Source organism: Ursus arctos, unplaced genomic scaffold (genome assembly GCF_023065955.2).
Source record: "Ursus arctos isolate Adak ecotype North America unplaced genomic scaffold, UrsArc2.0 scaffold_1, whole genome shotgun sequence".
NCBI classification, from domain to species: domain Eukaryota; kingdom Metazoa; phylum Chordata; class Mammalia; order Carnivora; family Ursidae; genus Ursus; species Ursus arctos.
In genome coordinates this window covers 106,290,241-106,311,788 of record NW_026622763.1, presented here as the reverse complement: position 1 = coordinate 106,311,788, position 21,548 = coordinate 106,290,241, and the positions used below count along the sequence as shown (strand labels likewise).

Sequence of the window (21,548 nt, the reverse complement as noted above, 5' to 3'; positions counted from 1 at the left end):
TGATAGGTGTGAGGTGATATATCATTATAGTTTTGATTTGAATTTCCCTGATGAGTGACGTTGAGCATCTTTTCATGTGTCTGTTGGCCAACTGGATGTCTTCTTTGGAGAAATGTCTGTTCACTTTTTAATTGGATTATTTGATTTTATGGTATTGAGTTGTAGTTCTTTTTATATTTTGGATATTAACCCTTTATCAGATGTCATTTGCAAATATTTCCTCCCATACAGTAGGTTGTTTTTTTGTGTTGTTGATTGTTTCCTTCGCTGTGCAAAAGCTTATTTTGATGTAGTCCCAACAGCTTATTTTTGCTTTTGTTTCTCTTGCCTAAGGAGACATACTTTGAAAGAAGTTGCTATGCTGATGTCAAAGAAATTATGGATTGCTCTCTCTTCTAGAATTTTTGTGGTTTTGGGTCTCACATTTAGGTCTTTAATCCATTTTGAGTTTATTTTTGCACATGGTATAAGAAAGTGGTCCAGTGTCATTGTTTTGCATGTAGCTGTCCAATTTTCCCAACATCATTTGTTGACGAGACTGTCCTTTTCTCCATTGCATATTCTTTCTTGCTTTGTCAAAGATTAATTGACCACATAAATGTGGGTTTATTTCTGGGTTTTCTGTTCTGTTCCATTGATCTATGTGTGTATTTTTGTGCCAGTGCCATATTGTTTTGATTACTTCAGCTTTGTAGTATATCTTGAAATCTGGGATTGTGATACCTCCAGTTTTGTCTTCTTTTTCAAGATTCTTTTGGTCATTTGGGGTCTTTTGTGATTCCATACAAATTTTAGGATTGTTTGTTCTAGTTCTGTGAAAAATGCTGTTGGTATTTTGATAGAGATTGCATTAAATCTGTAGATTGGTTTGGGTAGTATGGACATTTTAACAATATTTGTTTTCCCAATTCATGAGCGTGGAATGTCTTTCCATTTGTGTCATCTTCGATTTCTTTCATCAACTTTATAGTTTTCAGAGTATGGGTCTTTCACCTCTTCGGTCAGGTTTATTCCTAGGTATCTTACTGGTTTTGGTGCAGCTGTAAATGAGACTGTTTTCTTAATTTCTCTTCCTGCTTCATTATTAGTGTATACAAATGCTATGGGTTTCTGTATATTGATTTTGTATTCTGTGACTTTACTGAATTCGTTTATCAGTCCTAGCAGTTTTTTGGTGGAGCTGTTAGTGTTTTCTATATAGAGTATCATGTTTACTGCAAATAGTGAAGTTTTACTTCTTCCTTACCAATTTGGATGACTTTTATTTCTTTTTGTCTGGTTGCTGTGGCTAGGACTTTCAGTACTCTTTATTTTTTGCATACCTATTACTGGTTTTTAATTTGTGGTTACCATTAGGTTTAAATATAACATGCATAATAGCAGTTTGTATTGAGTTGATGGCTGCACCTGTTCTAAAATCACTAAATTCTTCCTCCTCTGCCCCACAGTTTTTAGGTATGTGGTGTCATACTTTACACCCTTTCATTTTGTGAATCCCTTGACTGATTTTTATAGATATACTTAATTTTACTGCTTTTGTGCTTACTTTTCTTATTCCTATTTATGGTCTTTTATTTCTACAAAAAGAGTCCCCTTTAACATTTCTTGTAGGACTGGTTTGATGGTAGTGAATTCTTTTAACTTTTGTTTGTCTGTTTATTTCTCTTTTTATTCTGAAGGATAGGCTTGCTGGATAGAGTATTCTTGACTGCAGGTTTTTTTTCTTTCAGCACTTTGTATGTATCACACCACTCCATTCTGGCCTGCATATTTCTGCTGAAAAATCAGCTCATACCATGATGGGGTTTCCCTGGTATGTAATTGTTTTCTCTTGCTGCTTTTACCGTTCCCTTTTTACCACTACTTTTTGCCATTTTATTTATTTTTTAAAACGATTTTATTTATTTGATAGAATGTGGAGCAAGAGAGAGAGGACGAGTGGCAGGGGTGGGGCAGAGGGAGAGGTAGAAGCAGGCTCCCCACTGAGCAGGGAGCCCACTTGCAGGGCTTGATCCCAGGACCCTGAGACCATGACCTGACCCAAAGGCAGACACTCAACCAGCTGAGCCACTCAGGTGCCCAAACTTTTTGCCATTTTAATTACTATGTATCTTGGTTTAGACCTCCTTGGGTTGATTTGGTGGGAGCTGTCAGTGTCTCCTGGATCTGGATTTCTGCTTCCTTTCCCAGATTCAGAAAGTTTTCAGCTATTATTTCTTTAAATACATTTTCTGCCCCTTTTCTCTCTGTTGTTCTTCTGGGATCCCTATGACACCAATGTTATTACTCTTGATGGTGTCGCTGAGTTCCCTTAATCTATTTTCATTTTTTATTATTCATTTTTCTCTCTTATGTTGTTTGATTGCTTTCCATTACTCTGTCCTCCAGGTCGCTAGTTCCATTCTTTTGCTTCCCCTAGTCTGCTATTTATTTCCTCTAGTGCGTTTTTAATTTAAGTTATTGAGTTTTTCATCTCTTCTTGGTTCTTCTTAATGTTTTCTATCTCTTTGTTGAGGGTTTCCCTGAGGTCCTCCACTTTCTTCTCAAGTCCAGTGAATACTAAATGACCATTACTTTAAATTCTCTATCAGGTGTATTATTCATCTCCATTTCATTTAGCTCTCTTGCTGTGATTTTGTCCTGTTCTTTCATTTGGGACATATTCTTCTGTCTTCTGATTTTGTCTAATTCTGTCTCTTTCCACGTGTTAGGAAAGTCAGCTCTATCTCCTGCTCTTAAAAGTAGTGGCCTTCTGAAGGAGAGGTCCTATAGTGCCCTGCTGTGTGGTGTTCCCCGTTCACTAGAACCTAGAGCTTCAGGGGTGTTTCCTATGTGCACCCTACTATTGTGGCATTTGCCTTCAGTCCAATTGTCTGCAATGGCTGTCTTTGCCTGTTGTAGGCAGGGTTTGGTCACTGTGTTGTTGTTGGGTGGGTCTGCAGGAAAACGTGGGGGTGGGATATGCAGTGCCAGCAAGGTCCACACCAGTCCCCTGCAGGAAGAGACCTGCTGCTGCCTGGGAAAACTACCCGGGCCAGGATGGAGGGTGTGGGTCCACTCGTGGGGCACACTGTTAGCAAGCCAGGTGGAGAGTGTTGCACTACACTGGTTCCCACAGGTGTCCATGTATCTGGCTGGGAGGTGGAGGAGGGAAATGGCACCCACCAGCTCCTTTGTTCTTGGAGAAGTTTACCAAAAGACACCCTGCCCCTCCAGCAAACACTCTGAGATTAGTAAATAAACCTCCTTCCCATACACCCAAGGAGTTTATCAAGCTGCTGTCACTATGCTGTATCTCCATGGGGCTGTTAGTTGTACTGTCTCTGTTAGGGTGGGGCCTCAGTTTCCTCTTGGTCTCCCTGGTCTTCCAGAGCCAAGCCTGTTGATTTTTGAAGTTCTAGGTATTAAGCCCCACTGACTGTAAGAACTCACGAAGTTAGGCCCCTCTGGTTTTCAAAGCCAATGTTATGGAGATCCACCTTCCCAGTGCAGGTACTTCATACCTGGGGTTCCTGGATGGGGTCTGCTCCTCTCCCTTCTCTGAGGCCATGGTGTCCCTTCCCCCCGTACAGTCCCACAGGTCCATCTGGCTTCCAACCACATCTCTGCCCTTCCCACCCTCTTTGATGTGGCGTCTTCTCTATGTTTAGCTGTGGAGAATTTGTTCTGCCAGTCTTCAGGTCATTTCTGGGGTTCTTTACACTGATGTGGACGCTATCTAGGTATATCCACAGGACGAGATGAGCCTAGCATCTTCCTACTCCACCATCCTCATGAGAGCATCTTAATGTACCAAGTACCTAACCTTCAGTCACTCGACACAGAGCAAACGTTCATTAGTCACTTACTAGGTTCTAGGCACTGCTCCAAGCTCTTATAATCTCCTTACCGCAGATGATTAATAAGCAAAGGTGACTGAATCAAGATTTTGGTTCAAAATGGTATAAGACAGGGGCGCCTGGGTAGCTCAGTCGTTAAGCGTCTGCCTTTGCCTCAGGGCGTGATCCCGGCTTTATGGGATCGAGCCCCACATCAGGTGCCTCTGCTGGGAGCCTGCTTCTCCCTCTCCCACTCCCCCTGCTAGTGTTCCCTCTCTCGCTGGCTGTCTCTCTCTGTCAAATAAATAAATAAAATCTTAAAAAAAAAAAAAAAACAAACACCCAAAATGGTATAAGACAAATGCATCCACTCTCCGTTCAAGGTCCAAGATGAGAGAACAGATATTTTCTAAATTAGGGGTATCACCTGTGGACGAGGAATTCCTAGAATATAGAAGGATGATGGCATCAGATTAATAAGAATAGGAAATAAACACTCAGAACAGTAATAGGCGAAAACTATGAAAGGATCTAGTGGTCACCCAAGTGCAGAGTGCACAGCGTGAAGAGGGCAGCCTGCTGAAGCAGGCAGGGCTGGGTGTGACGACCTCGCTCCCCCACTACATACCCTGCAGGTGGGTGGCCAAAGCACTGGCTATGACTGAGAAAGAGCACCACGTGCCCAAGAGAGGACTGGCAGGCCTGGACGGGCTCCAGCGACAGGGTAGGGGCCAGAAAGAGAAGGGCAGAACTCATGTATCCACTACAAGACTCAAAGGAAAGCAAAGGAAAGGCTGCTCTGGCCAGGATTCCTCGACTTGGGGCACCCGGGTGGCTCAGTCGGTGAAGCGTCTGCCTTTGGGTCAGGTCATGATACCGGGGTCCTGGGACGGAGCCCAGCGTCAGGCTCCCTGCGCAGCGGGGAGCCTGCTTCTCCCTCTCCCTCTGCCCCTCCCCCTGCTCATGCGCACTCTCTCTCTCAAATAAATAAAATAATTAAAAAAAAAAAGGAATACTCTTCTTTTTATTAAGCGCATGAAAGGACGCTCAACATCATCAGCCATCAGGGAAAGGCAAATCAAAACCATGAGATACCGCTGCACAGCCCCCTGCACAGCTATGATAAAAGATACAGACAATCGCAAATGATGTGGAGGATGCAGAGAAACAGGAACCCTCGTGCCCTGCTGGCCGAAACACAAAAGGGTGCAGCTACTCCAGAATGCAAAGGTCACCTCCAAAGGTTAGACACAGAGTCACTATGTGACCCAGCTATTCCTCTCCTAGGTATACAAGCCCAAGAGAAATGAAAACATACGTCCACACAAGAACTTGCACACAAAGGTTCACGACAGCATTATTCGTAATGCCAAATGATCATCAAATGTTCATCAGCAGATGAACGGATAAATAATGTATTATTTATATAAACTGGAATTCACATAAAACGGAATATTATAAATCCACAAAAAGAAATTAGGTACTGGTACATCATGAATGAACCTTGAAAACATGCTAACTGAAAGAAATCAGTCAAAAAGACCACATATTCTATGATTCCATTCATACAAAAGTCCTATGAAATAGGGCAATCTTTAGAGACAGGACATGGATTAGTGGTTGTCTGGGGGTGAGGCAAATGGAGAATTACAGTGGATGGGTACAGGGTTTTGGGGGTGACGAGAGGTTCTATAACTGATTATGGTGATGGCTGCACAACTTGGTGAATAAACGAAGAACCACTGAACAGGAGGGGGAGAAGCAGACTCCCCGCTGAGTGGGGAGCCTGATGTGGGGCTCAATCCCGGGACCCTGGGATCATGACCTGAGCCAAAGGCAGACGCTTATCCGACTGAGCCACCCAGGTGCCCCCAAATCTGTGTAATTTAAGCAGGAGGTCAAACGCAACAGCAACTAAGAATAATGTGTTGCCCTTCCCTGTAAGTACAGAAAAGTAAGAAAGAGGAAAAAAAAAAAAGGTACCAGAGATTAAAAGGAAAAAGAGCTGAAATAAAGTCAGACTTCATCTCTTTTTTTTTAGTGAAAGTAGTGCATCTAGGTAAGACCAGAAAGAGAAAAACTCTTGTAGTCAAACAGGAAAATCCATAGGAAGCTTCCTTCCTAGTCAAGTGGAACGCTATGGTACAGTCCTTTACCTTTATGATAAAAATACTTTCCCTCGATTCACCTTTAGGTTTCCAGGCAGATTAGAGAGGCTGAGAGGAAAGTCACTCTGTTTAAAGGAAAGCATTCACCTCAGCTGTCTTGGGGGAGAAAAGGGCTCTGTGTCTGTGTCTTGAGACTTCATAGCACGGGAAAAGTGAAAGTTCAGAGCCGCTGCCACTGCCGGCCAAGCCTCCCTCCCCTGTGTTGAGATGGAGTCGTCCAGCAAAAGCGCAATTATTCTGGTGTTTACGCCCTGAAGCTGATGTCTATTTCACCCTTGTTCTTCTTACCAGAGGAAGTGGAAGCCAAGTTCTAATCATTAAAACCCAAGTGAAGAGCACTGTGTACCATTTCAATATGTTTATATTTATTACACACAAGAATCCGAAGTGTCTGGACTAGACTGGATCTACACGTTGATGCCCATCTTTTTCCTAAGGGACAATCTGGCAGCATTTACTGGCTGCCATGTGGGGACAGGTTGTGCAACCTTTGCACCTGTGTAGGGCCAGGGAGGCTGCGTGCGGAGGGTAAATGATTCACCAGCTCTGGGGCGCCCCCCCACCCCCCGGGAATCAGTGAGCAGCAGTAAGCAGAGCCGCCCTGCGGGATCCGCCAAGCTGGTCACTCACCGGCCGCCTGCTCTTGCACCAGATGCTCCAGGGGCAGACGGATGGAGTCGTGTTCCACGGTGCAGGTGACCAGGTGGGGCGCGGCCCCGTCCAGCGGGCTGCTCAGCTCGGCCGGGCTCCCCTTGGAGGGGCGGGTTTGGTGGAAATGTTTCACCGCGGAGTGGATTACTAAGTTGTTTGACTGCAGAGAGCAGAAAGAGCACTTACGAGACTTGCGCTAAGGGGAGAGCGACAGTGGCACTTTCTTGGACTTCCTTTTCCTTGTGGCTAACATTTAAAAAGGAAAGAATGGTCTCAAAGACATCCAGCTTCCGAGCTGCACATCTGAATGCACAACAACAAAGATTTGGGGTTTCAACGTTTCAAAAGTGTCAGAATTCATTTCCAGTCAATTAATGCCTGTCTTATTAAACAATGTTATAATTTTTTAAATTTTATAAGTCTATTGAAAAAGAATATTTTGTCCCTGTACCCACTACTGATGGGAGTATAATCTGGCATATTAAGAACCATTTGTCATATCTATCAAATAAGCCCTGTGACCCAGCGCGTCGGTGTCTTGGACTCGATCCTATCACTACACTTGCATGGAAGCAAAATGACGTACAGAAAGGTCGCTTATGAGGTGTAGCTCACTGTTCGTAACAGCTCAACCTCAGAGAGCCCTTCGATGTCTACCATTGAGGGGACTTGTTAAATAAATCATACAACACTGTTCAACGGACACCGAGGTATAAACACCAAGGAAATGGTTTATGTGCAGAGACCGAAAGATCTCAAATACAAATATACTTGCTAAGTAATAATAAAAAAAAGGTAGCAGACATTATATACAGTATTCTACCCGATTTGTATAAAAAAGGAGAAATACACATTTGCTTATATATGCAAAAATACCCTTGAAAGGGTAAGCAGGGAAGGAGATAAGAATACATAAATCTACGTAGTTACTTGCTTTTAATGCATGGACTCTCTGGGAGACACCAGGAAGCTGACAATATTGGTTTCCTGTAGCCAGAGTGGATAACTAAAGGACTCACAGTAGGAGAAGACTTAAAACAAAACAAAACACAACACTTTTCTCTTATTTTAAATTACAACATATATACAGAAAAGTGAATAAAATACAGGCGTAAGTCTAACAGGGAAGTATGGCGGTGAGTACTGAGTGACTGTCACCTGACCAAGACGGTGGACACTGCCCCACGCAGAAGCCCCCAGGCCCCCTCAATCACTGTCCCCTCCCCACCCCCAGGAGCCGACTACCAGCCTGATTTGTACAGTCATCCTTTCCCTCTTTTCTGGATACTCTGACTTCCTATGCAAGCACCTCTAAACAACACTGTCTTTTCGACCTTCACATTAGTAGAGCTGAAGGAACTTTTTCTCAGTAAAGACCCAATCCCTTGGAGCATCTGGAGGTACCCCAACTGGTGGGGGGCGGCACTTGCGCTGTGCTGAGGTGCGCACGTGCTGCCATCCTGTGCGCAGAGGACTTAAGACAGTGTCCACCTGGTGGCATGCAGAGTCTGCCCCGCTGTGGCTCATGGATGGGCGACATATCGGATTGGGGATGGACGACTCAGATGGGTTTCTCCAACCAGTGGATGCTTCTTTAGAGATCCCAGGTCACACTGCTGGTGCCCCACACAGCCACGCAGCTATTCTATCCACAGAGAGGTTCCATCGGGGCACCACATGGCTGGAGAGTCCCCACAAGCCCATTTAAGGCCATCGTGGAGCAGTGTAAGAGATGACCCGATGACTGTGAACAGGATGGAGATGCCCAAGCCCCCGCCACGTACTGCGTGTGTCTGCTGAAACCTGGAAATGGCTGCCCTGGGCCACAACGGGAGCACAGCGGCCTCAGGTCACATCTGAAAATGCACCACGTGCTCGCAGGCCACGAACCTCCTTCGCACCAGATGAGACCAGGATGGCCCTACCGGGCAGCTGGGCCTGAGGTAGCTCATTGTGGGCCACCGAGAGTCTGGTCTCAGTGGTGTCACAGGGCCCAGGGGCGTGGTGGCAGCTCCCTGACCCCTTGCTCAGCCAGACCAGGCTCAAGAGACCCTTCGACTGACTTCATTCATTCGGCATCTCAAGATCCGTGCACACTGCTGCAGGTGGCCGTGTGACGTCCCGCTACAGGAGTGCAACACAATGTATTAACATTGGTCCATGCTAATTTTGAGGGACACCTGGGCTGCTCCCACTTCCGGCTGTCGTAAACAGGCTTTACCTGCCCCTGGTGTGCATGCGTCTCACTTGTCTAGGCTGCGCCCCACGAGTGAAACTGCTGGCTGGCAGAGTACGTATGTCTTCAACTCCACCAGATAACGCCAAGCGCTTTCCCAGACGGCATTCCAGGCTATGCTCTGCCATCTGTGAGTGCTTACTGCTCTACGGCCTGCGCCCATACTTACTACCATTGCAATTCTTAATTTTTATCATTCTGATGGGCGTGCAGACATGTTTCAAGGTTTTTTCCTCTGATGACGAGGCCAAGTATTTTCACATGTAGAAACTGGGCTTCTGCTTTGTGAAGCACATTCTCCAGTTTCTTGCCCATATTTCTGTTGGGTGACCTGCCTTTATGTCCCAGATGCTAGTCTTTTGTCAGTTATATGTTGCAAATGTCTTCCCCCACTGTCTAGCTTGTCTTTCTGTTTTCTTCATAGGACTGTTGATGAAGTAAAGTCTGTTTGGTGGTGGTGGTGGTGGTACGATTTATCAGCCTTCTCCTTTATGGTTAGTGCCTTCTGCATCATATATAAGAAATTCATTGCTCTTAATCATCACAAAGATATAAACCTGTCACCTGAATCTTTCCAAATTTTATTTCTCATAACTGGGTATTTGTAACACCTGAAGTTATGATTATTTTATGTTGTGAAGCAGAAATCCAATTTCCTTTTTCTTTGTGAATATACAGTTGTCCCAGCACCACTTACTGGAGGCCATTCTTTCCTCCTGCTCTCTTAGGCTACCTCAGCCATATATGGTGATCATATAACCGAGCATCTGAGCCAGAAAAACTTGAGAATAAGAGGGCATTATTAAAATTATGTCAGGACAACGGGCATATCTTGGGACTGTCCTGAGCAAACCAGGATACACAGCTACCCCAGTCATGTGACAAGTACCCATACATGCAGTGTTGTTTCTGGTCACCGTCTGTCCCTGCCCGAAGACCACCTGCCTTAATTAGTAAGCTTTACAAAAGGCTGGATATCTAGTGGAGCAAGTCATTTCACTGTGTTCTTAATCTTTCAAAGGTCTTGATAGTTCTTGGCCTTTGGTATTTCCATAAAAATTAGCTTGTGAGATTCCACCAAAAAAGTGTCAGGATTTTGACTGAGGTTGCATTGACTCTACAGATCAACTGGGAAGAACTGGTGCGTTTATGACACTGGGTCTTCCAATCTGGGAGCAGGTGAATTGCTCCATTTTTTCAGAACTTCTTAGAAGGCGGTATACACTAATATTTCTATTACTTTCCTGGTGGGGTGGGGTCTATTAAAAAAGTCTTACAAATTCTTTTTTGTTAGATTTATTTCCTAAGTATTTGATGTTTTTCGTGCTCTGGTAAAAACCCGAAACCGCTATAGAAATGCAGGGATGGTTGGCAATTAAGAGGGACACACTAATGCTCCAGCAAGGTCTGACTTCAAACGGAACACATTTTTCTCCTTCTCATTCTTAAAGCCACCCCCACCCCTTCACTGCTTTTCTGCAGGATCCTTTATTCCAGGGACTTGGTATCAATACTTAGTATGAGACTCAGATGGCCAGTGCCGACACTGGTCATGAGACCACCATGGAGACCTGACCAACAGGGCTGGTAGGACACACCAGACTCCTATCGACGCTGCCCGGATCCTGTATTTTCCTATGAAACCCCTCAGCCTTTTGCCTGGGGTGGGTCTGCAGTTCTGATGCATTAGCCTGCTGCAGCCTCCCTTGCCTGGCAAAGTAATAAACTATCGTTCCTCTTCATCCCCAAACTCTGTCTTCGCTCTAGAAGAGCGAAAGTCCCCAAACACTTTGGCTCTAGAGCATAGAGATCAATTTTTGACAACATGCCTGCTTGTTGCTGGTACATTAAAAACACGATTGATTTTTGTATCTAATTAACTACTAAATTTTCTTATTAACTCTAATAATCTAGCTGCAGATTCTCTTGGGTTCTCCATGTGGACAGTAACATCACCTGTGGGTGACAGTCACACCCTCCTTCCCAGAAAGGGAGACACTATTACTAATTGAGCAGAAGCCCTGATGCCATCCCACTGCCTTTGAGAATTTCTATCAATCTAAAAGTACATCTGGAATGGGTCAAACCTCAAACTCTTAATAAGGCAAACAATTTAGTAGGGATTTAAATGGATAATTCCAGGGCAAAATGAAGGGGAAACTCTCTGTTGAAATAATGCAAGTTAATTTACACATTATGGTCTGAATATCCTATCAGCCGCCTGGAATTTACTTTTAGGATAAATGCTGGCTAATTATATGAAGCTAATTTGCAAAACAACAAGACCAAGACCAAGCATTACTCTTAAAAAAAAAAAATACCAAGAGGGAACCATGTCCTATTTTTTTTCATATAACTTACAGTTAAAAGACTGTGAGCCTGTTTAGAAACTTACCTCAGTGCCGCCAGAAGTGAAGATTATGTCCTGAGGTCTCCCACCTATCATCTTTGCAATGTTCTCCCGAGCTGTGTCAATAATGTCCTTGGCCTTCCTACCTTGAGAGACCAAAATGGAAACTCATTAACATTGCTTCACTAAGCCCAATAAACACATGTTTAAAAGAACAGCCAGACATGGGGCACCTGGCTGGCTCAGTTAGTGGAGCGTGTGACTCTTGATCTCTGGGTGGTGAGTTCGAGCCCCACAATGGGTGTAGAGATGACTTAAAAATAAAATCTTAAAAAAAAAAAAAGAACCAGACATGAAGGAACAACTCTAAGTGGGCAACTCTAAGACGACCCATGTCCCATTAACATGAATACAAGAGGCCACAACCTAAAAATAAGCTGGTCGAGGGGCAGGAGCAAGATAGGAGCAACTCGGTGACACCTACTGAGACTTAGTAAGAGGTGGAAACAAATACGGGGGGACGCGCGGGAACCCTAAAATCCCCGAAGACGTGGGCTTCCTCTTACCGGATGCTACAGGAGAGGGGAAGCTGTGGCCATCTGCCTTGCTCCCCATTCATCAAGACAGGAGGGTGAAGGGATGAAATAATTTGCTTAAGATCACGCTGCAAAACAACAAAAATAAGCAAAAAGAATGCTCGTGACTCCTCAACACAAGGTCCAACGCAGCACCTCACAGTGCAGGTCCCCCGGGCGCATGAGAGAGGTCCCTGCCTCAGGGACAGATCTGCCGTCACACGGGGGCCGTGCACCCCAGCTGTGAGCCAGTTCCACTGGCTGGCACAAAAGAAGGGACCAAACTGTATGTGGCAGAGAAAGGAAGGCGCCAGGATGGGAAATGTGACGATGTCAGTGGCCATTCTTCGTTGGTCTATAGATCGACAGTCTCCAAAGTCTGTTGACTATCCAGCCCTACTTGTAAGAAACGCGTCCTGGGAACACAAGCTGTTGGACACTCAGAATCCGGAATCACGTCCACTTTGCACAGGTCAAAGAACTGCCAGAAATGACCTTGTGGTTGCTCTTATCCTTTACTTACAATTTATATTTTCATGAGATATTTGCTAGCACTGGTTTTCTCCCCCACCCCAAGCTGCTAATTCAGTTTTTATCTTTTTAACAAGTAATATCCTCAATTGAGGAAACGGGAATATGGCCTGAATACAGAGCAGGACCTTCCTGTCGTGTTCTGAGGTTTACCCACGGCACTGTGATGGGACAAAGTCCCTTCTTCTACACACACACAGGTGCTTCCCCGTGACGGGGAAGTATCATGCTGCCTGCAACTCATTCTCCAGGGCTCATGAAAAAGCAGTAAATTTAGAAAAAAAGAGATCAAGGTAATATGGCAAGACTGTTGCGTCTAGGTAGGAGACACATGGGTGTCTATTTTCTTACTCTTAAACTTTTGGAAAGTCGAAGTTGCTAGTGTAACTAAATGTAAAGGGTGGTTGGTAATTGCAACTGACTTAAGAGAAGTCTCGGAACTCCTGCTTTTCAGGATGCAAGATGGATAGTAAGGGGCGTGTGTGGCTCCCAGGATCCATTAAAGCAACCCTCCTTCACTTGGCCGTTCTCACACCAGAACCCCTCTACTTCCCCCCAGCAATGGCCCGTTTCTCCTTTCCCATCTCCACCATTTTCCATTCCCTCTTGAACTCACTGGCAATCAGGTATTCTGGCCCCTGGCCTCCCAAACCTACCCTGACCAAGGTCCCTGTGTGCCAAATCCAGGTCCCCGCCTCCTCCCCTTGCTGGGCGGGGCTCCAAATCCAGATGCCCCCCCCCCCCCCCCCCCCCCCCCGCCGTGTGGGGCCAGGTCCTCGGATCCTCCCTCCCTCAGCAACTCAAGACTGAATAACCAGCACCGTGCTGCAGACTCTACTCGTTCCACCCGGGTATCCAACAGGCATCTGAAACTACACCTGCGCCAAGCTAAATACATGATTTCTCCCCCAAACTTGTTCGTCTCAGCCTTTCTTAGCTCAGTAAATAAATAGCGACTCCGTCCTTCCGGGGCCTGGGGCCAAAAGCTTTAGCTATTGCCTTTCTCATAACCTGTTATCCAACCCATCAGCAAATCCTGTAGGCTCTGCTGTCAAAAATACCTGGAATCTTGCCCCACCTCTGCATTGCCCAGCCCAGCTGAGTCAAGGCCGCTGCTGAAATATTCTCCTAGTAGACACCCAACTCCACTGACCCCATCGTGGTCCACTCTCCAGGCATGCCCTGAAGACCCAAGGTACTTCGTACCCTGTGCCTTATCCCTCACCGGAACAGTGCTTGGCATGCAGTGAGTACTCAGCCAATACTGGTTAAATCAGCTACTCTCAAAGTGTCTTCTGGGGAGCCCTTGGGGTGGGGGCAAGGCACTTTCAGGGGTCCACAAAGTCAAATCTAGTTCCATAATAACACTAAGACACCATCATATTCATTTTCTTGAAAGTATATAGTGAAGCCTTCCAGAGGCTGCGTGATGCGAACATGCAGCAGATCGGATGCAGAAGCCTTCCACCTGCTTAAGCCCTTGTGCTGAAGCTACTGCTATGTGGGGGTTTCTGCATCTCCCAGCAAAACGGTACCTTTTCCATACTTGCTCATACACAATTTTTCTTGAACGGGGGGTATAAGAAACAAAGAGACCATACTGCACATGGGGTTTCATGACACGCCTTTCCCACTTGAACCACATGCTGCTACTCTGCTTCTGGGTCACTGACCTAGTCCACACCATGGCTCTGACAGGGCCCGCAACTCCACTTAGGGCTTCAGCACACTCAGTGTGATCAGTCCTTGACTGATGGACATGGAGGTTATTTCCAGGTTTTTACTATTACAAGCAAGGCTGTGATAAACATCTTGGGTATCGAAACTCTTCCTATATGTCCTTAATATTTTTCCCTAAAATAAATTCTCCCAAAGGAATTATTATCATGATTAAATCATTATTATCATTAAATTTGTGAAAATAAACCATTCTATCTTAAAGGTGATTTTCTTTTCTCTTTTCTTTTCCTTCCCCCTTCCCCCCAAATCTATGTGAGTACCAACAAGTGGATCGCAACGTGCACTTTAGTTATGGTTCTTAAAGAAATGTAGGCTGTCGGCGCCCCCAGAAAGCCACTGACAGGCTTCGTCAGTCGAGAAGGGGAATTTCTCCTTCAGGATTATTCCTAAACTTCTTTATAAGAAATGTTTTCTATTAGCATTTAATCGTCCTCCATATTCTCAAGTTTAACGCATCAGAAGGTACAATTTTACTAGAGGAAAAATTACATACAAGGCAATGTTCAGAAGATTAGCCAGAATACACATACCAAATAAACCAACAAAGAAGTTAATGAATGACTAGTACCTGATCTTGAAAAAGCTTTTAGTTATCAAGTTGTGAAGCTCATACCAAACAGATACGAAAATCTGCGAAAGCCTGTAAAGTTGCATATAATCATTACTAAAATCTAGGGTTTGGCAACAGTCTGTCTGAAAGCTCTTTTAGTTCATCATAATCCACAGTTAAGGCAGTTCACCTTAATTATCTCTGAGAAGCATTAAATAAAAAAGGTACTACTAGCTCAGCATCTGAAAAACCTAATGTAGCTGGGACGTAAAACTACTGATTTGGAGCAAATTATTTTCTTAAAACTGCCAATTTAATGATCTCCATTAAAACAAGAATAAACAAGAAATAAGAATATTTTTTATTATAATGAAAATAAAGAATTTTAAAGTAATTTTCATTTTAAAAAAAGGCCAGGATTATATGTAATCCTGATGATTTAAAAGATCTATTTTGCAAATTTTTTAAGTATCCCCTGAGACAGATACATGAAAGGGTTTTAATGGGTACTGTTATTACAAATAGCTCTTAATAAGACATCTTTTTCATCTGGGTGAGGGGCGGGAGAGTGTGAAAAATGAAACGTTATGGTACCAACAAGCTCAATGACAAGTTTCGACTTCTCTGAAAACCAACCAACCAAAAATTACACCGCAGGTTTGCAGTTAACAGAAAATCTATTCAAAACCAAGTGATCACATGCGGTGTACGATTTCTCTGAGAGCCTCTGCCCCCCATATCTCCGGATCTGTGAGCGCCTTCTAGGATTACCTGCTGGGTAAGGACTGCTGGGATTTCCCCAGGCTTCCCTCATGGCCTCGGTCATGGCCTGGATGACTTCTGGCTCAAGGGGGGTGGTTGCATTATAGTCCATGTAAACCTTCCTGCTGGAAAGAAAACATAGACGTGCCTGTTAAGGACGAGGTGATGGAGTACGGAAGCACAGTTGCGCTCTGTTGGCTCAACAGAGCAAATGCCATCAAGGTCAGGTGCTCCCCTGCAGACACCCCGTGCAGCCTTCCACAAACTGCACATGGACATCTCCAAATCTTCACGAATTATGGAAAGGTATGCATAATTTCCAATAATCGAGTTTTGCTAGTTTCCTTTATAATCGCTAGACCATCCATTTAGATTTTCAAAAGTTTTTTCCACCCCTTGGTAGGATCAATGGCCCCCTGAGCCTTGAAGCCTACCCATCTGCTCCCAATGTGGGAGCTCTTCTCCTCCATACGGAAGTGGGGGAAGCATGAGCGCCCAGGAAGCTGCACCTTCCTGACGGCTAATTCACTGGTAGTTTTTCTTCATTTCTTTGTATGACGGCTAATTCACTGGTAGTTTTTCTTCATTTCTTTGTAATCTCTGTGCTGGCAGAAGGCGCAGGTGATCTGGGCACCCATTGTTCCCAACACTGTCCACTCGGTCCGGGACCCTGGGCAGGCCTACTTCTCCCCTCCCACTTCCAGTTTCCGAGCCTAGCATGACCACGCCCCCACCCCACTTTTCTTCTTAGGTCTTTCTTCCACCTTGACTTTCTTGTGAAGCTCCCTGGAGCTCTAAATAAAATTACAGCCACCAGTCCCTTTCCTCCTTCCTCTGTCTCTCCATGGTACTCCTCAGCGTGTGACACACTAGACTTGGGCCCTGTTTACTGTCGGCCTCAGTAGAAAGTTATGTCAGCTCCAGAAGCTCACAGGCTTTGCCAGTTTCCCTCACTGCTCTGTCACTTACACTGAGGACAAGGGCTGGCGCACAGCAGGGGCTGGATTTACAAGAGAACAAAGTGTCACAGAAAAGCACAGCTCCTGGAGGATGCCTTCTTGAAAATTTATCTGTGTATCTTTTCAACAATATCAGAAACTTTCATATATATATGTGTATATATATATATACACATATATATATATACAATAGGTAATCCTGTCTAATACTATTAACTGACCTGATTTTAAAATCAGTAACAATGTTTAAACTGATCCACATGAAAATTCAATACAATTACCAACCACGACTGTTAAAACACAGTTTTTTTTAAACCAGAGTGTTTTATTAATTAATTAATTTTTTAAAAGATTTCATTTACTCATTTGAGAGAGAGAGAGCACAAGCAGGGGGAGTGGCAAACAGAGGCAGAGGGAGAAGCAGGCTCCCCACTGAGCAAGGAGCCCAATGCAGGACTCCATCCCAAGACCCTAGGATCATGACATGAGCCAAAGACAGACACTTCACTGACTGAGCCACTCAGGCACCCCCAAACCACAGGGTGTTTTAATGCAACATCTTCTCTATAGCTGTCCAAAGTCACTTGGTAGGTTTAAGGCTTTGGGAAGTTTGACCTGCCACCGTTAGCCACTCTGGCCTTGGGTATCTCCTGGTTCTGCTGTGACTTAAATCTGCATGTGTCCTTAATTTTGCTCTCACTTCCTGTAAGTACCCCACATTTCCTCAAGCTACTTGTGTCTGCTCAGCGACTGCAGCAGAGTGAAACATTAATGGCTTGAATTTCAGATTAACATTTTATAGATAACTTTGCTCCATTATTTGCTTGTTCCTTAAAACGCTATCAATATTGGATAGGAAAGCTAAACTCTGTTAGGTTCATAACCAAAATATAATAAAAAGGTATGGTGACTCTCCTCTCCACTCAAATCTCCCTCGGGGGCTCCCCCCCCCCAACTTTTGCTCAGGCTCAACCGAAGTAGACTGCCTAAGGAAAGAAATGGTCAGGTTTAGACCTGGACCCAAATTTTAAAGACAACACACTCCTCACATTCAGGCAGAGAGGATTACAGAAAAGGAGTAAGTGAAGTCTCAGCAACAAGAAAATGCATAGTTGGCAGCAGGCTGAGGAAGTACTGTGCGCTGGAAGGCCTCCCTGGCCTCCTCCCCACTCTGCCCGCCGCTCAGGCCCTCCTTGCCCCACACCAACGCGTCAGCCAGCCCTGCGGCTTCTGTCTCGGTACCCCCCTGCTCCGCGCCCCGACGGCCAGCGCTCCGGGCACACGGCGTTACAGCACGTTCCCAGCGTTTCCCCGCTTCCTCTCCTGTCCCGCACCCAGCCACCCCGAGACGGCATGCCTAAGTCCTCCCTGAGCTCCGCGGCTCTGCCCTCTGACCGCGGCGCCGCCAGGCCCCTGCCGCCCACGTCCGCAGGCTCGGCTCTGCGCCCGCGGCCTGTGCAGCGGCTGTTCCCCTTCCCGGGCGCGCTTCCCTAGAACTCGTGCGCTGACCTCCGGGCGTCACCTCCGCGGGAGCCCTGCCCAGGCCGCGCCCCCACCCGCCGCCCTTCCCGGCTCGCGCCCCCGAGACGCAGTGCATCCCCGCGCGGGACCCTCAGGCCTGCGGTGCCGCCAGCTGGCGACCCCTCCGGGCGGGACCCCCACCGTCCTCCCCGCTCCCCGCCTCCGACCTCCCCGGGCGGGGCACCAGCACCCCTCGCCCCACGGGGCCCCGAGGGCGTCCCGGAGGAGGGCGCCGGCCGCCTCCCCCTCACTGAGCACACCTGTCCGGCGGGCTCTTCTCTCGGCGGCCGCGGGGATGACCGGCCGCACGCCCCCGCGCGTCCCTGCTGGGCGCCGCCGCCGCCTCCATCCCGGCCCCGCCGCGGCTCAGCCCCGACTCGCCCGCAGCCTCGTGCGCCTCCCCGAGGCCCAGCGGAGGGGCGGGGCCGCGAGGTCCGGGCCGCGTCCGGATTGGCTGCGCTTTGCACTCCGACCAATGCAGCGCCGGCCCCGGCGGGATGCCGATTGGCTGCGTGCGGTCAGGTGACGGGGGCGCGTCCCAGGGGGCGAATCATAGAGGCGGGGAGGCGGGCTGCGGCGTGGAGAGCGGGCTCCTTCGCGCGCAGGACCCCGAGCGTGTCAGCCGTAGCTACCACGGCGTCGTTGCAGCGCGGGAAGGTCGGCTCTGCAGAGTCCGGAGCGTGGGTGACGCGCAGTGGGCGGGAGGGGTGCGGGAGCCAGAGCTGAGGAAGGGCTGCCGGAGCCTGGGGCAGCCCGAGGAGCAGGAGCGGGGAGTGGGCTGGAGCTGTGGGAACGTGCCGCCGTGTGACCCCGGGCGGTGGGCACGTGTGACGGTGCTCCACGCTGCCGCCCACAACGGAAGGCAGCCGTGCACGCGCCAGTCTAACTGAGCCCCGAGCACGTGCACCGCTGTGAGCACGTTCACTTACTCACTGACTTGATCTTGGGAACATCAAGTGGGCGCTGTTAGGAGGAAATTGGGGGAAAATTCAGCATCTTGCCCAAGTTCACACCGTGTGAAGGACCAGAATTTGAATTCGGGAATGCTTTGGCAAGAAGTTGAATTTTAATGGGCTTTTCGAAGACTTTCTCAGTTTGATCTCCTGTTGGGGTCCGGACGTTTTCTCTTCCAGCTCTGCAAGCCTCTAGGTTTCTGGGTTCCTTATTTCTGTTCATTCTTGCTTGCAAACTGAGCTCATGTCTTGTCAAATGTAGACATAGCAAAGGACACACCAAAAAAATTTTTGTAAAGATTTGAGAGAGAGAGAGAGAGAGGATGAGGGGCAGAGGGAGAGAGAGAATCTCAAGTAGACCCCATGCTGAGCTCAGAGCCCAAGCTGGGGCTCCATCCCACAACCCTGAGATCATGACCTAAGCCAAAACCGAGAATCCATACTTAACCCACCAAGCCACCCAGGCGCCCCAAGGACACACCAAAATTTAAGAAGCGAAGAGATACACGGAGCTCAAGGACAATCCAAAGAGGATGAAAGGAAAGGGAATTAGGAAAGAACGTCCGAGAACAGATAAGAGTGTAAAGTGCAGCTGAGAGGACATGTGGCAAGTGTCTACCTTATACAAGGATTAGGAGGCTCTGATCCATTTCGTTCAAGAACTTTAGTACGGCAGTGGGGAGAGCGCAGAAAAGTGTGCAGTGAGTTGAGGGATGAATGGAACACGAAAGAATGCAGAATGTGGCCAACCCTTTCCCAAAGGTTGAGAAGGAGCCAAAAAAAGGGGGTACAAGATTAAGGGAAATATTTTAGAGCCTGAACGTGTTTCTATGCCGAAGGGAGGCAGCTGACAAGGACACTGAAGATAAGAGAGAAGAGCTGAAGTCCAGGAGGTGTTGAGAAGGCAAGAGACTAAGAGCAAAGGTGGGTGGGGGAAGTTGAAAGGTAGGGGGCAGTTTTCATTCTCTCAGTCTGCAGGGAAGGCGTGGATGGGAGCAGGAGGGCGCCCAGGGACAGGTGACAAGATGATTCACCCCAAGCCCTTCTTGGACCAACTAGGCATTAGTTAGAGGGTTTGTGTTTCTGGGTCGCTATAGTGAGTGTAGTAGTGGAGTCAGAGAGACAAGATAGTGCCCACATGGCTGGTGACAGACCCCGAGAAGTAACAGAGTACCCGCTTACAGAGGCTGCTGAGGCAGCACCTGTTCTCCTCACTCTCAGTAAACGCAGTGTATGGCGCAACGGGCCACTGCCGCCACAGCTATCCCACGTGGACTGTCAAACAGATGGAACCGAGGAGGACCGGAAGGATGTCTTTATTACCAAGATAAGTGCTCCCGGAAGACCAAACATTTGAGGAATGCTCTCTCCATGAAAGCGACTTAGTGAGCGCCACCGACAGAATTCATGCCCAAGGGCAAAGGTAGCAGAGCGATCAGTGTACATCTTTAACAGAGGAAGCTCTGTAAGGAGATAAGTGGCTGGTTGTTTTGTTTTTTTTTTTTTTAAGGTAGTTAGGAAACAACAAGTAAAAATAGATGTTGGACAAAAACTATAATCAAGTTTTAAAAACTCAATAGAATTGCCAGGGGTTGGAGGGGGAGGGAAGAAAGAAGAGAACACAGAGGATTTTTAGGGCTGTGAAAGTATATCGAATGATACAGGCATAACTTGTTTTACTGTTCGATTGTGCTTCTCAGATCATGGTTTTTGTTTTTTGTTTTACAAATTGAAGGTTTAAGATTTCAGTGGAGGAAGTAAGTCATTGCAGAGGGGCTGGAAACAGCAGAACTGGAATTAAAAGTGGAGCCTGAAGATGGGGCTGAATCGCTACAATCTTGTGATCTTGCTGAGAAGACTGTTGAAGAGACAACAGAGGATTCAGGATACTAAGTACATTAGGTGATAAAGCAGCGGCAGGAAGTTCTCCTGTGGGTAAAATGCCATCAAACAGCATCACGTGCGAGAGAAATTGTGAAAAGAAGTCGGTCGATGCAGCAAATTGTTGTCTTATTTTAGAAACCTGTCACAGCCACCACCCTGATCCGTCAGCGGCCACGAACTTCGAGGCGAGAACCTCCTCCAGGGAAAGGATTCTGACTCAGTGAGAGCTCAGATGACAGTGAGCATTCTTTAGCAATAAGGTATATTTAAGGTATGTATGCTGTTCTTTTTAGACCTAATTCTATTGCACAACCAATAGGCTACAGTATTGTGTAAACCTAACTTTTATAGACAGCAGGAAACCAAAAACTTCATTTGACTCGCTTTATTGTGATATTTGCTCTCTTGTGGTGTTCTGGAACCAAACCAGGAATATCGTGGAGGTATCCCTGCGCTATCATAATGGGTACATTTTAGTATATATTTGTGAAAACCCATATAATGTACACCAAGTGTGAACCCCCAGTGAAAACTATGGACTTCGGGTAACAATGTGTCAGTGAAGGTTCATCGGTTGTAACAAGTGTTACATTTGTGGGGTGTCTACAGTGGGAGAGTTTGTGCATGTAGGGGGCAGGGGTATATGGGAACTCTACTCTCCACTCAGTTTTGCTGTGAACCTAAAAGTGCTCCAAAAAATAAAGTCATTTTTTAAGGTTATTTATTTATTTGAGAGCATGTGCGCAAGTTGCAGGGGGAGGTGCAGAGGGAGAGGGAGAAGCAGACTCCCCACTGAGCAGGGAGCCTAATGTGGGGCTCGATCCCAGGAGCCTGGGATCATGACCTGAGC

At 46.7% G+C, this 21,548-nt stretch overlaps 1 protein-coding gene across 4 annotated transcripts in view; it reads right to left on the bottom strand.

The window, feature by feature from the left end:
• The window catches only part of SCLY (selenocysteine lyase), a 36,863-nt gene extending 18,603 nt beyond the window's left edge, over positions 1 to 18,260 (bottom strand). The window contains exons 1-4 of one of the 4 annotated variants that reach the window (XM_026491503.3): positions 18,122 to 18,260; positions 15,391 to 15,506; positions 11,269 to 11,369; positions 6,617 to 6,797 (exon numbers count right to left, since the gene is read on the bottom strand). In XM_026491503.3, coding sequence (XP_026347288.2) covers positions 6,617 to 6,797; positions 11,269 to 11,369; positions 15,391 to 15,506; positions 18,122 to 18,210 — 487 coding nt within the window. In that variant the 5' untranslated portion in view covers positions 18,211 to 18,260. Of the gene's footprint in view, positions 1 to 6,616; positions 6,798 to 11,268; positions 11,370 to 11,789; positions 11,888 to 15,390; positions 15,507 to 18,121 lie in introns of those variants that run through there. The other 3 variants (XM_026491510.3, XM_026491517.4, XM_026491523.4) reach the window with 3 other exon arrangements.
• Positions 18,261 to 21,548: the final 3,288 nt, after the last annotated feature.